General features: G+C 35.8%; 1 protein-coding gene across 2 annotated transcripts in view; it reads left to right on the top strand.

The window, feature by feature from the left end:
• The first annotated feature begins 3,094 nt into the window (after positions 1-3,094).
• The window catches only part of man1b1a (mannosidase, alpha, class 1B, member 1a), an 18,113-nt gene continuing 2,801 nt past the window's right edge, over positions 3,095-18,406 (top strand). Inside the window, exons 1-14 of one of the 2 annotated variants that reach the window (XM_016551901.1) lie at positions 3,095-3,398; positions 4,624-4,715; positions 4,895-5,023; positions 6,280-6,388; positions 6,574-6,761; positions 8,062-8,198; positions 8,811-8,920; positions 9,031-9,222; positions 10,705-10,853; positions 10,985-11,173; positions 11,359-11,549; positions 13,057-13,177; positions 17,290-17,484; positions 17,810-17,941. In XM_016551901.1, the coding sequence (XP_016407387.1) occupies positions 4,922-5,023; positions 6,280-6,388; positions 6,574-6,761; positions 8,062-8,198; positions 8,811-8,920; positions 9,031-9,222; positions 10,705-10,853; positions 10,985-11,173; positions 11,359-11,549; positions 13,057-13,177; positions 17,290-17,484; positions 17,810-17,941 (1,815 nt within the window). In that variant the 5' untranslated portion in view covers positions 3,095-3,398; positions 4,624-4,715; positions 4,895-4,921. The remainder of the gene's footprint in view (positions 3,399-4,623; positions 4,716-4,894; positions 5,024-6,279; positions 6,389-6,573; positions 6,762-8,061; positions 8,199-8,810; positions 8,921-9,030; positions 9,223-10,704; positions 10,854-10,984; positions 11,174-11,358; positions 11,550-13,056; positions 13,178-17,289; positions 17,485-17,809; positions 17,942-18,406) is intronic. The other variant, XM_016551900.1, reaches the window with a different exon arrangement.

Genomic DNA, 18,406 nt, shown 5'->3' with positions numbered 1-18,406 from the left:
TATTATAGAACTTTGCATTATTAGGCGAGTGCATGAATGACACTTTTTCCCCTCTCGTTTAAGTGTCTAACTTGAATTGTAGGACTGATACAAACAAAGCGTCCCAGTGAGGACACCGCTAACCGTCCCATGAGGTTTGGATATCAGGAAATCTGTGCTACCTTTGTTTTCTCTGTTCATGTCATGATTTGATTTCAGAAATGGTATTAAATTTGTATGTTAGATGATTTATGGGTGCTAATATTTACAATACAGCAGTAAGAGTTGTTTTAAAAAGAGAAGAGTAATACAAACTGCAGCAAAACTGGTTAATAAATGTGCAAGCAGTGACCTAATATTGATATGAGACTGAAATTCAGTACACATGCATAAAGTCATAGAGACAGTGTCCTTCAGTTCACATTTACTGTATGTAGGTCTCAGGGAGCACTTACAAATATGACATAAATGTAAGAAAATACACAAATGATATTGGAAATAGGTTAATTCATAGAATATGTTGAGACAAATTTAAGTGTTGCTCATCATTGTTTTAAGCAGTTATCATTAAAAACTTTTTAAATCACATAGAATTTAGGCACAGGTGCTTTGTTTTGAAAAACGTTTTGTTCAATAACATTTTGTAATGTATATTGTGTTTTCTATGTATTTGTGGTGACATCAGAAATCACGTGCTGGTCATCTGTTTGAGTATCAGCTATAAAACGTGCATTAATGTATCATTTAAATCGTGTTGGACAATTGTGTATATCATTGTGTGAAACACGAACATTTCTAAAAAATGCTTTGTGAAGCTGTTTTTCCTGTTCAAACAGCCAAACATGGTAATGAGCAAAACTGAAACCCAGCTAGTATCCAGAAATTAATTTTGCACAATGGGCAGTGTTGGGCAGTTACTAGTTACTAGTAACTAGTTACAGTAATAATATTACTTTTTGCAGTAACTAGTAGTGTAACTAATTACTAATATGATTTCAGTAATAATATTACAGTTACTATCCATAAAAAAGTTAGTTACTTAGTTACTTTCAATGCCTCAACCCCTACTGATTTGAAGTCCAAAAATCCAATAATTCCTAGTTTTATTTTCAAAATTTTCACAACTTGCACTGGCACATGAAGTCACCAGTGCAGCAGGCAAGCTTGGAGTATGAAAAAGCTTACATTCAGCGGATGGACATATAGCCAATAGGCCTATATTAATTTTATCGGGAGAAAAGATGATCTGAACACTGATTTGTAAGTTGTGGCATTATGAAAGTTGTGGCATTACTTTACTCTGGCATTACATGACTTGCCAACCCATATCACTCTGATCCCGATATCTTTTTAGAGAATGAAACATTTTGTTATGAACTTATATGATTTCTTTTGATAAAATACATCATGGAGTATAATTGCATATGTGTGACAGAGAAATTAGAGCTACAAGCTACACATTACAATTATTGAGATTAATACAACACTTTTACTTAAACGTTACTTCTGTCAGGACCACTATCGTCAAAGATGATTGACAATTAGCATACAGTTTGGATTGACGGTATGGTTCCGTTCTGGGCAAGAACTCCCTGCGCATCCATGCAGCCTAGCATGGATGAGAGCATGGAGAGCAGCGATAAGGTTTGGCGGTATGGTTCTGTTCTGGGCAAGAACTCCCTGCGCATTCATGCAGCCTAGCATGGATGAGAGCAGGGAGAGCAGCGATAACCCCCCCAGGGTAAACAGAACAGAACCAACATAAATGTATTGCAGATATCGTTAAAGTTCAATAATGTTATGTACACATTTTTGAATTATTCTGATTCAAAGGAGAATCAGAAGGTTGAATCCTGACTGACAGAGGAGGAGTTGGGGATGGAGGAGGGTAATTAGCTATCGAGCAATGCAAACTGCTGATACTACTGCGGGACCTTATATATGAATACTTAGATAGGTGTCGTATTCCCATAGGTTGATGGGGATCAGCTGAGAGTCAGCTGATGCGAGCTTGACTAACGTGACCTGCCAGAACTGACGCTACGCTAGATTATTAATCACCGCTGAGTGTTTGTAATAACATCTGACTGCGATCCAGTGTGGATTTTGGTCAAATGATGAGGCAGAAATATATTGTTAGTAACATTTCAGAAGAATTTTATGGGGAAGATATTCAATTACAACTTCCGTGGGGTGTGAAAGAAAAGTAATGTAACTAGTAGTGTAACTAATTATTGTTATATTATATATATATATATATTAGTGCTGTCAAATTATTAATCGTGATTAATATCATCCAAAATAAAAGTTTTTGTTTACATAATATATGTATGTATATATTTTCTAAATATATACTGTATGTGTGTGTATTTATATATACTTAATAAATATACACAGAACACACACATATATATTATGCAAACAAAAACGTTTATTTTAATTGCGATTAAACGCCTGACAGCACTAATATATATATATATATATTTATTATTGATGTTTATCTATTAGGCCTAAGTATAACTCTTATGTTTAAGTGTATTAACATACATCATTTATAGTATTAATATATAATAGTATATGTACATACAATAAAATAGGCTCCATGATGGGTGGATGGATGGCATTTATGCATATATTTAATTTATATTTATTATTTATTTTAGTTATACACTATGTGTGTGTGTGTGTGTGTGTGAATAGGTTACAATATATTATTTATACATACGTTTTTACAGTATTTAAGCCAATTCAACTCTTATTTAAGTGCATTCAAATTATTAATTTATAAAATAAAATAATCAATATATTATTACCATTTTTATTTGGTTGTATATAGCAGAATTCTAGATGGGACGCTCTCAGTTTCCAAATGTAGCTCTGTTTATTTGTGGTAACGTTTTTGTAACTTGATTAATAACCAAGCACTATACGAATATAGAAAAATTAAGATGATAAACCACGCTATCATCAGTATTACTATAATTAGTAGTTATTACTAGTAAGGGAAGAACAGCTGTAAGGTGATGAACGTGTTAATAAAAGAGGGCGGAGCCCGAACGAATGACGCGTGTGCGTGAGGATCACGTGATTCAGTAAGGAGTTTGTCACATAAACATTTCCCTGCACACAGCTGTTTGACTATTAACAGCGGTCATGCTTATTTTTCGACAGATTGACACATTACGAATAGACTGTATATCAGCCTAAATGAGCGTTTTGTGGGAGGAACACGCGGTTTGTAGGAGAGCAGCGTGATGGAGGTGAGATAGAGATCTGATAGCCACTCCTGCTGTCACCTACACACTGAGTGTACACTATCACTACTCGCACAGTGGATGGGATGCATGGGCTGTGACCTCCTCCTCTTCATGCATATAGATCCTCCTCCAAACCAGGAGCAGCAAGTTGTTCAGAGAAAGGTAAAACGAGGATGCGTTTGGAGGCCACTTGCTCCCTTACCTGAGCAGATCGGTTAAGCAGTTAATATAGAATCAATGCTTTGTTCTCTTTCTTTTTATTTTACTGTGCTTTATTGGTCTGACAAACGTGACATTTGTATTGCCAAAGCATTTGCAGCATAGCTGTGTACAATTAGAAATCGGCCAATGTAAAATAAAAATAGCAAGTACTGGTCCAGCACCATATTCAAGTATTTTCTAAAGTGACTACCCGTCCCTGATGAGAATTATAATAAAAAAAAAGATTTAGAAGTCATAAGTAGAATTATTTACTATGCAAAAGCTTATAAATTTTGACCAATAGGGGCGCTGTCACCAAATTGAAACGATATTGTCAAGACATTTACAGTATTTAAAAAACAATGGGTATTGCATATGGCCCAAACTTTTTTTTACTTACCTCAGAACACGCTGCCAAATTTTATGACGAAATTACTGCATTTTATGACTAAAGTTAAAATGGCTGACAGTCAATATGACTGACCTATGATTTTAGGCCAAAGTTCAAAAGATGTAAAAAGTAAAAAATACCACTGTCAATGTAAATGTTTCAGAAAATTAAAAATAGTGGAATATAGTTGGGTGGAAATTTAAAGCAGTCATTTGACTCAACATGACCCACAGAATCAGATCAGATTTTGAGATTGATTGATTGATTGACAATGTTGTATTCTAAGAGTTTTCTTTGAATAGAAATTGACTTGTGTAGTATAAAACTTGCTGGAAAGCCATAGTAGGCTAATGTGCAATTCGGAAGCTCTTTTGAGTTGATTCTTTTTAGTGAATCAGTTGACTGGTTCACAGATCATTCGGAGTGATTCATTAGTAAATCAGTCTTAATTTGAATATATTAAGATTATATATTAATTGAATATACAAGAAATATTCATATCCAGTAATAAAAAACAACAGGAAAGGTCATGGAAATGGTTTAAACTGGGAACCTTGTAGTTCATTGCACACTAAAGTTACACACTCAGATGATTTTACTTGTAATTTGCATTTGGGACAACCTGCGTTCAACCTTCTCCTGTATAGGCAGCATATGTGTGTCATCTTGGCAGGCCAGTGTCTTTAAATCTATTCCATCCAATAAGCTCAGGTTGGTATGATAGAAACCAGATGGACTTAGGCTAATGTTCCTAATCCCCTCTTACATGGCTCTCATGGCCCCTGGGACAACAAGGTGAACGGCCCTGTCCCATGCTGTTGTTCTCAGATCAGATGGATGCCAGTGTGCCACCCCCTGCCTCAATTTACTCCAGATTTAGTCTGGTGGTAATTAATCTTGTGAACAGATCTGTATTTTACACCTCGATTCTCCTCAGAGACCTGCAAAGATCAGTGTCGCTGGAGCAACAGACCAGCTCATGTTCCGAATAGTGATTTGTGGGAAAATCACTTGGTATCTGTGTCATTCTTGTCTTTTTTTTCCCTCTCTCACCTATTTGATTCAGTGTTTTTGAGTGGTGGCTGTGTTAGAGATGTATTCGCCACAGAGGAAGGACTTCGTCTCTCTGACGCTGGGAGACCAACACAGCCGCAGCTACACCAACGGCAAGCACCGGAGACAGTCCTGCTGGAGGGTTAGTGCCTGGGTATTTTCTTCTTAAAATGGCATCTAAACTCTTTACCTGGTTTTGCAGGACAAAAATATGAAGCATTATGTATTTTTCATTCATTACCGGTGATGTTTGAAGGCTGATGGCTTCTGCCTCTTTATTTGTTTGTGTAAATGAGTGCCATTTTCCTGTCTGCGTGATGTCTTGACATCTATTTAATATTCTGAGAACAAAATGCTGGCACTGTAGTTGTCATGTTTAGTCCTAGCCAAACCAGAGGTGTCAAAGCCCTTGTTTTTCCCCTTTTTTATTTAATCTACCAATTTGTTTATACTTAATTATCTCCAAAAAGCAGACATGCACTCCCTGCTTAGATGAAACACACTTGTTTTGCTTGAAAAAACTAACCTTTTAATTTAAAAACGTAGCTTAAAGGAACAGACAACTCAAAAATGAAAACTCTGTAATGCTATTATGTAGTCACTGTCATGTCTATCTGAACCACATGCTGTTATTATTTTTTTTTCTTGGGAACCCAGAAGGAGGATCTTGTTCATGCAACACCAGTTCAATGTGATCGTGTCATTTAAACTAAAAAAAAAAAATTGAGAACACAAATGGTTGAAGTTTAATTTAGTCTATTCCTCACACAAAGCTATGGGCAACATTGATATTAATATGAAATGTTGCTTTAGCATCAAATCAGCATATTAAAATGATTTCTAAAGAATCATGTGACACTCAAAAGTGAAGTAATGTCAACTGAAAATTTAGATTTGATATCATAAATTGCATTTTAAAAAACAACGGTTCTTTTAACTTGTAATATTTCACAATATTACTGTTTTTACTGTATTTTTGATCAAATAAATGCAGTCTTGGTGAGCTTAAGAGACTTTTTTAAAAAAACATTAAAAAGTCAACTTACCCCAAACTTTTGAAAGGTATTGTATTTAATTTTTTGTTCACAGAAGAAAGAAAATTATGCAGGTTTAAACAATATGTGGGCGAGAAAATTAATGAATTTTTGAGTGAACTGTCCCTTAAATGTCTTCCATTATCTGAGATTCACGTCGAATGAATTAGTTAGGTTGATTAAATTATAAAGAGGTCTGTACTGAGAGAAAACGTGAGGGATAAATCATATTTTTGTTTCCATGTAGCTGTATTTTTTAGTACTATATTTGGCAGTCATTGCAATTGCCACATCAAGCCATCAAATATAAAATTGCTGCACTTTCCTCCAATTGTCCTTGAATTGTTTGTGTTTGTTTTGGCAGAAATGGAAGCAGCTGTCTCGGCTTCAGCGCAGTCTGATTCTTTTCCTGCTGGCCTTCCTGTTCATCTGTGGGATTCTTTCCTATCCCATCCTGACGGAGCAATGGAGAGGTACTTCATACATCCACCTTTAATGACATTTCACTGGATATGAAAAGGTGAAAACACAAAAGTTGGATGATTGGTACAACCTCTGCCCGTTTATATTAGCTCCTGGGGAAGAAGTTTTATTAAACATCACGCCGTTTGCTATTAATAATTCACATATTATGTATTTCTGTCTGTTCATTCTCCAGGACTCTCTGATAGATCATTGAAGGAGGACTGGGTTGAAATGGATAACCGAGGTCTCAGGCCCATTCCTCCTGGCCTCGTCCCAAAGATCACGCCAGGAGTTGTCCCGGGGGTCCAGGACATCCCGCCAGAAGTGATGCCAGAGATTCAAAGACCAAGCATTCCATTACTTCCCAAACCTCCAGCTATGGTTAGTAGGAATTAGGGTTGCAAAAAGGTGGAAAATTTCCAGTAAATTTGGGAAACATTCCAGAAATTTTGGAAACTTTCCAGGATTTTTTGGGGGAATATTCTAGGGATTTTTGGAAAGTTTCTGGAAATTTACCAGAAATTTTCCACCCCTTTGCAACCCTAGTTGGAATACTTCTCAGATATTAAGGATATGCAAAATAGTATATTGTTCACTTTATCATTTCTCTACTTATTTGCAAAGGTTTTTTTTACAGCTCCTGCTGAAAAGACAAGCTTAAACCTGGTCTTTAAACCAGAATTGTACTGTATGTTTCTTAATTCAATATTTAGTATTATTATATTAATAAATTAAAATGATACAAAAATTACAGTTGCTTCTAAATTCCAAATAAAAGCTTTAAAAATAATTTAATATTAATATTAAATCATTTAAAAAGATACAAAAAGGTACAATTATTTCTAAATGCAAAATTAAAGCATTATAAATCATTTAATTAATGAATGAATATTAATAGTAATAAAGAAAATAATAAAAAATATTTACATTTACATTTACATTTAGACATTTAGCAGACGCTTTTATCCAAAGCGACTTACAATTGGGGGATACATAAAGCGATTCTTCTTAAAAGAGGCAAACAGATACAGGAAGTGCTTGTAATACCAAGTTTTTAGACATTGTTCAAATAAGTACAAGCTAGAAAGAGAAGGAATAGATAAAAAAAATTCTATGATGATGAAGTAAAGTAGCTTCGAAAGAGATGAGTTTTCAGCTGTCGCTTGAAAATGGTCAGGGATTCAGCATTCCGGATAGGCTATATTCCGGAAATATACCAAAATTTGCTAGTATTTCTAAATTCTAAATAAATAAGTGTTAACAATATTTAAAAAATGTGATTGTTTCTAAATTTAAAACAAAACCATTAAAATAAATAAATATTGTTTATATTAGAATTATTATAATAATTTTAAAAAGCTACAATTGTTTCTAAATTCAGAATAAAATAATATCAATAATAACAATGAAAATATATAATAAGTCATTTAAAAAGATACAAAAAATTTGGATTATTTGTAAATACAAAATAAATATAAATAAATCAATGAATTAATATTCAAAATAAAAGGGTTAAAATAAATAAACTGAAACAAATATTATTTTAATATTTATATATTTTAATATTGTATTAAATTAAACCACAACCATGCTGATCTAAGCACATTAATTCACCTTCTTATAAGATACTAGATTCTTCACCTACTCTTGTCTTTTTATGTTGGGCGGTTTGAATCTGCAGAGGAAGCCACCTAGCAAGCGTGGTCCTCCAGTCCTACAGAAGCGAGGGAATGTGTCAGACTGGCAGGTGAAAGATGGAGAAGAAGCCATGGTCAGGAGAGATGAAGACGGAGGGAAAGAAGCAAAAACAGTCATTAGGTTTGGCTTATTACATTCAAGCAATTAGGCCATTTTATATGAGAGTTTTGATAATGATGATTTGCCTAGGATTAGACATTGACATTTATTTGTTGTTGGCTTAGTGTTTAACCTTTTGAATAAGTAGAGGTATTAAAGCTCAGACAGTAATTATGAGTTTTATTGACACTTATTGTTATTAGTCTCACTGCTTGGAGCTCCTTGCATACAATGACAGAAAGTGTGCTAAAAATATCACATTGTTTGTTCCACACACAAAAAAAAGAAATGTGAGAGTGAGTAAATAATAACAGAATTTTCATTTTAGGATGAACTCTCCTTTTTAGAAAGAGCAGAGAAATACACAACAGTAGCTGAAGATAAAGACTCCTGTGCAGTGCTAGAGCCCTAGGGAAGAGTTTATTAACAGTTGAGCTGGTAACACAGAGTTGTGATGAGCTTTCATTTCCTCCAGCTGTGTCCTGTTACAGGACTCCACCTCCCGCTCGTGTGTAATTGCGGTTATAATCGTGAGGCATGTGGGAGGAAACGGTGCGATTACAGGTGTTGAATCTCTGGGTTGGATCTTGGATAAACTGCTGTCATAACTGATGCCAGTTTTTGGATTCCTAGCTGGCGCGGGGCGATGATCGAGGCAGAGCAGGGGACGGAGCTTCAGTCCACCGCCCATGGAAAAGAAGGAACTGTGGCTGATGCTGAGGAAGCTGCCAACTTAAAACCAGGTATCAGAATTCATCCCGTAATTTGAGGCATTTGTCCATGCCAAAGTTTGGCTTGTGCTAAAGATCAGCCATCATAGACATGTGATCATCTGAATGTCTTTCTGTGACAGTCACAGTGAAGGCCGTGGATCATGTGGAGGCGGTGCAGGAGGCCTTCAGGCACGCATGGAAGGGCTATAAGGCCTTTGCGTGGGGTCATGATGAACTGAAGCCCATATCTAAGACCCATGGAGAGTGGTTTGGCCTGGGCCTAACTCTCATTGATGCACTGGACACCATGTGGATCCTGGGACTGAAAGACGGTGAGTCTTATAATCGCAGCTTCTGTCTGCCAGTCTGTTTCATGACCACTGTGCTCAGATTTCAGATGTATACTTTTTTTTTTCTTTCCTATTGTCAACATGAGTGTTTCTTCAGCCACAGGCACTTTAATTTCCCAGATGTTGATTTTTATTAAAAGTGACCATTTTTCTTTTTGTTATATAATGACCACATTAAAATTTGGATTGGATTTTATTTTTTATTTTTTGGCTATCTTTCAAATGGCTTTTATGTATAGATTTTATGACTTTAGCATTGTCTTGCAATCTTAGAATAGGAAAATACATCCATAAAAATTATTTATTTACTGTGTGAAAATTACTAAAAAAAAAATAGTGTCAGTGAAGCGTATTCTTTTGATGAAATATGAGATGTGAAGGAAACAAAGAAAAATCAAGGTAAACATAAAATTACATTTTCTTTTTCTTTTTTAATTGTATTGTGTGTTCCAGTCAAGCTGTAATTTTGTCAAATTACAATATGCAAATGACAAAAATTTAAATTGTCCTTTGTTGGACATTTGTTAGTAGATCAATTTAAATTAGAGAGTGTGTTTTGAGAAAGTCCGCAGAGACAAAAGTTCCAAAATCTGAAGAAACACCCATGAAAAAATATATATTAAAGGTGCAATCAGTTGATATTGGAAATCTATTGGACAATATTGGATATTTACTTCTGTATGCTTATTTTCTCTATTATTACATTTAGATTACCTTTGCCATTTAATGCTTGCAAATAATTTAATAACAATGCAATCTTATCAATTTTTTATGCCATTATACTTTTAGAATTTTATACTATTTTTATACTATTCATTATAATATTATGCTGCCTAAAATCACTTGTAGCATTTAAAATGATTGATTTTATTTTGTTTTATTTTCCTTTTTTCTTTTTTTTTTCTTTTTTGAGGTGAGGTATGCTATTACTTTTCTAACCAGTTGAACTTAAAGGGATAGTTCACCCAAAAATGAAAATTCTGTCATCATTTACTCACCCACATGTCGTTCCAAACCTGTATGAGTTGCTTTCTTATGTTGAACACAAAAGATGATATTTTGAAGATTGCTGGTAATCAAACAGTTGGTGGTTGCCATTGACTTCCATAGTAGGAAAAAAAAATACTATGGAAGTCAATGGCAACCACCAACTGTTTGATTACCAGCAATCTTCAAAATATCTTCTTTAATAGAAGCAATCTTCAAAATAACTGTTTTAACCATGTTCAAAACAGTTTTTCTGTAATCAAATTCTATAATAAGAGTCCTATCTGGGACTTTCGCTTTCAGTGCTATCAGGCTAAAGTTAGCATTTTCCAAGATCTCCTATTGTACCTTTAAGCAATAAAAACTTCAAATAATAATGGGAAAATAATATTTTTTCTTTATGTCCCTCCTTTTGCCTTTTCCCCCCTCTCTCTCTCTCTCTCTCTCTCTCTCTCTCTCTAATTCTTTCTGTAATAGAGTTTGCGGAGGCCAGGAAGTGGGTTGAGACAGAATTATCCTTTTCCAAGAATGTGGATGTGAATCTTTTTGAGAGTACCATCCGTATATTGGGGGGTCTCTTGAGCACATACCACCTGACCGGAGACACTCTCTTCCTGGATAAAGCTGTAAGTACTTCATATATTGGTAGCATCTCCATTATCATTCATTTTTATCCTTGTAAATGTAAAGTATAGCTTTAAAGGTTTATTTCAACGGACCACAGAACTCAATACATGTTGTGTCTCTTTTCTTGCAGAAAGACATTGGGTTCAGATTAATGCCTGCATTCAAAACCCCATCTAAAATCCCCTACTCTGACGTGAACCTTGGTAAAGGAACCGCTCACCCTCCACGATGGACCACAGACAGCACAGTCGCAGAGGTGACCAGCATTCAGCTGGAGTTCAGAGAGCTCAGCCGACTCACACAGGACCCACAGTACCAGGTACTTTATGTCTAGGTATCTTTTTAAAATTTTTTACATTTTTTTTAATTATTATTATTTTACCTTTTTATTTAAATGTATGTTAAAAAAATTATTTGAATTTAAATTTATTTCTTCATTTTTTACAAATATTTAAAAGCTTCGTCTGTTTTGATTTTATTTTATTTTTCGCCCTCTGTTTTTAGAATGCAGTGGAGGAGGTGACCAGACAGGTTCACCGATTGGAGGGAAAGCGTGACGGTCTGGTACCCATGTTCATCAACACAAACAGTGGGAAATTCACACGTCGAGGGGCCTTTACGCTGGGGGCCCGTGCGGACAGCTACTACGAGTACCTGCTCAAACAGTGGCTACAGGGTGGCAAGAAAGAGACTGAGTGAGTTAACAGCAGATACAAATGCAGCTTTGGCTTTCAGTGCTTAGACCGAGTGTCAATAGCCCACTGGTGCTTTTAGCTAATGGGTTCCAGGGAATTGGCGATGCACACTGAGCCTAATGTACTGAGGTTATGATTCTGGTCACAGATGGGCTGATATGATTGATTCACATTGTCAGTCACTGAAAGGGTGAATTGCACCAGAAAAGGAAATAAAAAGACTCTGAGCACGTTTTGATCATTACATAAGGACTGCTTTTTGAAAACCGTAGACATGCTACTTAGCCTTGACAGTGATAAATGTACAGGGCATTGGAAACCTGGAGGTGACTTCAGTGCATTCTCTATTGGATCATTTTATTCTGATGTCTTAGTCATTTCTTGGTGGAATTTGTTCTTAAATTATATTTTGTATTTCAAGTGCAGGTGCTTCTGTTTGAATGTCAGCGTCTGCATTCTAGCACTTAAAAACCTCTTGTGAATTAGAATAAAGGTGAAGTGTGTAATTTGTGCACATCTAGGAACATCAAGCAGTCACAAAAATAATGCTCGTTTTAAAACGGGCTTTCTGAACAGCCATTGGACAATCAAACCGATAGTCCAATCCCGAATTCACTGTTGGTCCAGTGTTGCTCAACGTATTTTAATATAAAAAAGAAAAATAGTAAACTGGTATACTAATGCAATATTTTTAACTGGATTTCCAGCATCACTATTACTCATACTTATTTAGCAGACATGAGGGTGAGTAAATGATGACAGAATTTTCATTTTTGGGTGAACTATCCCTTTAAGATTTGTTGTCTAACTGACAGTAAATGAGTGAAAAAGCCCCTGCAAGACAGCAGCATTATGACAACAACTGTCACAGGCACGTTTTGCACGTGTCCACCATTAGGGACGGTGCCAAGGTGACTTCACTCCTGGCGAAATGTGACATCAACCGTTTTCTGCATTTGACAGGATGTTATTCTGTCTTCCTGTTCTTTCTGCCGGAGCTTGACGAGTCATTGTCATTCACGTCAGTGCTTCTGCTCACACCTGAGTCTCGTTAGACTCCCGCTGTGTTGACATCACATACACTCGCTCCTTGCTGATAGTATTTTTTTCATAGGGTTCAGTTTTGAATAATTCAATAAAAAGGTGTTCACTGGGGTTCAGTAGACACTGACACTTAATGAGGTTTGATAACTGTCTCTGGTCAGGAATATCAAATCAACCCAAGACCAGGTCAGTGATGGATATGCTAGTCATTGACGTGGAAGGTGGTTCATTTAAATGACCTCTGTATCCTGATTCCTGTCTGTGTAATCTCACTAAGACCTTAATGGGGTTGAATCGCAGCTCTTACTTTCTATATGTTTGATTTTATGTATTACACTTTTGGGTATCAACTGAAGTCTGGGGTGCTCCCAATGTACAATTAAAATGCAGTAGCTCATTTTGCCTCTAGAGGGCAAACTTAATCACTTCAAATGCAGAGTGTGATGCATCTATATCTTTCCAGGCTGCTAGAGGACTATCTTCAGGCTATAGAAGGTGTCAAAAAGAATCTCTTGAGACAGACTTCTCCTAGCAAACTGACCTTCGTTGGGGAGCTGTCCAACGGCCATCTCAATCCCAAAATGGTGAGTCATAACTTCACCTAATTTCTGCTGCCAAGTGTCGTTCTTAATGAATTGTTCACTGAAAAAAATAAAATTCTGTTGTTATTTGCTCACTTTCATGTTGTTCCAAACTTGTATGCTGTTTTTTGTCCCATGGAACACAAACTTGGAAATGGCAAAAAATTCTACTTTAAAGGCAGAGTAAGGGATTTCTGGTAGCCAATGTTGATGGACCACAGACAGCACAGTCGCAGAGGTGACCAGCATTCAGCTGGAGTTCAGAGAGCTCAGCCGACTCACACAGGACCCACAGTACCAGGTACTTTATGTCTAGGTATCTTTTTTTAATTTTTTACATTTTTTTTTATTATTATTATTTTACCTTTTTATTTAAATGTATGTTAAAAAAATTATTTGAATTTAAATTTATTTCTTCATTTTTTACAAATATTTAAAAGCTTCGTCTGTTTTGATTTTATTTTATTTTTCGCCCTCTGTTTTTAGAATGCAGTGGAGGAGGTGACCAGACAGGTTCACCGATTGGAGGGAAAGCGTGACGGTCTGGTACCCATGTTCATCAACACAAACAGTGGGAAATTCACACGTCGAGGGGCCTTTACGCTGGGGGCCCGTGCGGACAGCTACTACGAGTACCTGCTCAAACAGTGGCTTCAGGGTGGCAAGAAAGAGACTGAGTGAGTTAACAGCAGATACAAATGCAGCTTTGGCTTTCAGTGCTTAGACCGAGTGTCAATAGCCCACTGGTGCTTTTAGCTAATGGGTTCCAGGGAATTGGCGATGCACACTGAGCCTAATGTACTGAGGTTATGATTCTGGTCACAGATGGGGTGATATGATTGATTCACATTTAGGGTTGGGTACCGAAACCCGGTACCATTATATCCGCGTCCCGCCAGATCACGAGTAGACACGCCGCGTATTGCTGATTGGCTACAAGTTTGTTTTGCGATTCGGCCCGAATCAGTTTTCTAAAGTGTTTTTGAAAAATCACTTACTCTGCCTTTAATATTCCACATGGAAAAATGACAGCATACGGATTTGGAAAAACAGTACATAATGACAGAGTTTTAATTTTTGGTTGATTTTTTTCCTTATGTGGTTACACTATAAATGGCTTTAATCTATACCACGCAGCACAGCATCTGATCCTATACTCTCCAGGATTAAATCTTATTACAAATCTCAAATCTTAAAAAAAAAAAAAAAACTGTGAATCATATTTGATACATCAGGGCCCATGTTCACAAAACATCTTAAGACTAAAAGTAGCTCATAACTCAAGATGGTCCTCACTGCGGAACACAAGATCCAGGGGGCGAGGTTGGATCTAGATCCAACTCCTCCCACCTTACATATACCTAAACCTACCCGTCTCCACCCCCTGATCCCTAAACCCACCCCTAAACCTACCATCTCCACCCCCTAGATGTGGATCCAACCCCGCCCCCTGGATCTTTGTTCTGCAGTGAGGGGCTACTGCATAACTCGCCAATTTAGGAGAAAATCTTAAAAATAATGGATGTCAATCCTAAATTTAGGACTCCTAAATTTTTGCTCTAAAGCGTTTTAGCACTAAAACTAGCTCCTAAATCTGTGAAACGTTAGGAGTAGTGAAGAGGACCACTAAGACCAAGCCATAAACTATTCCTAAAATGGCTGTTGCCGGTGTTCTGACAAATAATGCTCCCTATCAGATTATGCTATCAACACTGTATTTATCCTACTGTAAGGGTAGGTTTAGGGTTGGGGTAGGTGTACATGTTAATAAAGCCTCACACCTTATTAATATCATGCTGGAAGCAAAATCTGATAGGTAGCACTTTTCGCTATCGAATTATGCTACCATCTGTTTTAATGGGAGGTAGCAAAATCTGACAGGGTAGCACAAATCGTCAGAACACCGGCAATCTGCTTCTGAACGTAAACATTTGATGATAATGACCTTTTAAAAAGGTATCACCTTTGGTTTTGGAGGTTATCCGAACTCTAAATTTTTCCTTGATTATATCCTTTTTTTTCATTAACCAGTTGGGCAAGAAGTAACAGCTGTTCTTGCATCCAGTTTGTTTTTTAACATTTGCATGTATTACTATCAGCCATGATTATTCTACTCTGTTAATTAAAAGGCTGTTTATATGCATATCCGCTAATTGTTTTTGAGAAGCACATATGTAAGAGGCCGACAATTAGCTGAACATATACATGTTTAATTAGTGACACTTAGCCTGCATCTTAAAATCTTTATTTGAACGTGGCAATTAACATTTTTATTTTTAAACCTTTATTTATTTGTGCTCTACAATATTTCCATGAATAAAGCCCAGGGCCCGTATTCACAAAACATTTTATCTTACCACTAAGAGTTCTCCTAAATAGCAGTAAAAGTTTTTAGCTAAGAGTTTTCTAAATCCTATTCACAAAGCTGCTGAGACAAACTTTTACTAAGGAATAGAGAGAAGTCTTAAGCTAAGAGTAAGGGGGCGGGGTTGACCTCGTTGCTATGGATGATGTCAGCGTGCTTACTAACTATGCACACAGTGATTGGCTGATAGTCTCTGTCAGAGATTTATTTCTATGTCTCTGACAGAGACATAGAAATATTGTAGAGCACAATTTTATGTTGCCATATTCAAATAAAAGTTTAAAAATAAAAATGTTAATTGCCACATTCAAATAAATATTTTAAAATGCAGGCTAAGTGCCACATTAAACAAGTATATGTTCAGCTAATTGTCAGTCTCTTACATGTATGCTTCTTGTAAACAATTAGTGAATATGCATATAAACAGCCTTTTAATTAACAGAGTGGAATAATCATGGCTGATAGTAAGACATGCAAATGTAAAAGAAAACCAAACTGGATGCAAGAAGAGCTGTTACTTCTTGCCCAACTGATTAATGAAAACAAGGATATAGGCTAATCAAAGGAAAATTGTATATACCTTTTTATTGATATACCTTTTTAAAAGCTCATTATCGTCAAATGTTTCTAAAATGTTTACGTTCCGAGGCAGATTGCCAGCAACAGCCATTTTAGAAATAGTTTGTGGCTTGGTCTTGGTGACTTAGGAGTCCTCTTCACTACTCCTAACGTTTCACAGATTTAGGAGCTAGTTTTAGTGCTAAAACGCTTTGTGAAATACTCCTGTGAAAGTCTTAAATTTAGGAATGACACTCTCATTATTTTTAAGATTTTCTCCTAAATCAGCGAGTTATGAGCTACTTTTAGCCTTAAGATGTTTTGCGAATACGGGCCCTGGTTTTTATGACTCGTATAGTATAATATAATAAAATATGGAGCTCATCCTCAAGGAGGAAAAAAAAACACGCTTTTTATTCAGAGACCCAAACTGAGCACAAGTATGCAATTTGGTGTAGTTGCTAATATTTATATGGTCAAAAAGTAAGATAAAATTCTGATAACTTGTAATTTAAAACAATAAGATCTTTATAATAGTATTGCAGACAATTTACATACAGTAAAATACATATAAATATAATTTGTCACTCTGTCTACCAATAATCAAAGTCTTAGTAAGATATTTAATTCTTAGTTTTATCATCAAAGCTCTTTAGTTTTAATTGTGCATATAATGCTATGTAATGCAATACAAGGATGAGTGAGAGATATACAAATAAACATTTCTCAAAAAGCCTGATGTCATGTTTGAAACTCACATTTTTACATGATTTTTCTAAAACATTATGTATGGGTAATCTAGAAAAAGTTGCTTCAGTCCAGTATGTGTTTATCTTGAACATTTACATTTAATCATTTAGCAGATGCTTTTATCCAAAGCAACTTACAATGAGGAGAACAATAAAAGCAATCAGACCAAAAAGAGAGCAACACTATACAAGTGCTGTGACAAGTCTCAGTTAGTCTAGCATATATTTCTATATATATATATCTATATATATTTTTTATATGTAATTATACTACAAGCAGTAATATGAAACAGACAACTGAAGTTATGTAGAAGATTGTGTACATCAGGTTTCTCAGCAAAGTTTTGATCAGGTTGATAATTATCAGAATAATTTTTTTGTAACAAATATGATACAATAGTATTTACAGGGTTAAACTCTTTCTCCATCTCTGTCTGATCCAGGATCATTTGGTGTGTTTTCTTCCTGGCACACTGGCTCTCGGTGCTCACAACGGTCTGCCCGCTGATCACATGGACCTGGCTCTGCAGTTGATGGAGACGTGTCATCAGATGTATGCACAGATGGAGACGGGCCTGAGCCCAGAGATCGCTCACTTTAACCTGCAGTCCAACAACGGACGGGACATCGATGTGAAGGTACACTAACCTGTACAGTCACCTCTCATTTCTGACAATAAACTCCCTGAACGGTTGGAGCCGTGGCCTTAAACTGCTGATGCAGGCTTTGGAATGGAGCCATCATTCATTTTCTGTCCTTCGTCTAGAAATAAAATGGTAATAAGCCCCCCAAATAGTGCAGAAACTGTGTTCAGACTGTCCAATCAAGGCCTTTGTGGTAATCTCTTCTAGTATCTGTTCTGAAGAACAGCATTTCTGCGCTCAGCACTGATGAGGATGACTTTTAAAAAAGTTGGTGCCCTTTTACATGAACATATTTTTCTCTCTCGATATGTGTGTGCAGCCTGCAGACAGACACAACTTACTGAGACCGGAGACCATTGAGAGTCTGTTCTACATGTACAGATTCACCAAGGACAGCAAATACAGGGACTGGGGCTGGGACATACTGCAAAGTTTCAACAAGTACACCAGAGTGAGTAAGAACTACAAAATATTTAGGTCTACATTTGATTTATTTTTTTATTTTTTTAAATACCACGGGGGTTAAAAGATCGGAGACAAAAATGTATGCTTGGAAAAAAAAAACACACACGTGTGTATATATATATACACGTGTTTTTTTTTTTTCCAAGCATACATTTTTGTCTCCGATAGTAAATGAAAGATAAATGACAAAAGCACATCAAATTACTAAAACAAAACAAAATTGATATTTTGAGTAGCTTTTATTTTTATACGTTCTGTTTTAATTTTGTTTTGTTTTAGTAATTTAATGTGCTTTTGTAATTTCTTTCATTTACTATTTCATCTTTAGTTCAACTCATTTTATTCTAGTTTATTTTTCTTTAAGTTTGAGTTTTTCATCTAATATTTATATTTTGTTTTATTTCAGTTTTCATAGTTTTAGATGTTTACTCATTAGATATTTAATAGGTGT

Source organism: Sinocyclocheilus rhinocerous, unplaced genomic scaffold (genome assembly GCF_001515625.1).
Source record: "Sinocyclocheilus rhinocerous isolate Xijiao unplaced genomic scaffold, SAMN03320098_v1.1 scaffold585, whole genome shotgun sequence".
Lineage (NCBI taxonomy): Eukaryota > Metazoa > Chordata > Actinopteri > Cypriniformes > Cyprinidae > Sinocyclocheilus > Sinocyclocheilus rhinocerous.
This window is presented reverse-complemented; position numbering and strand designations above follow the sequence as displayed.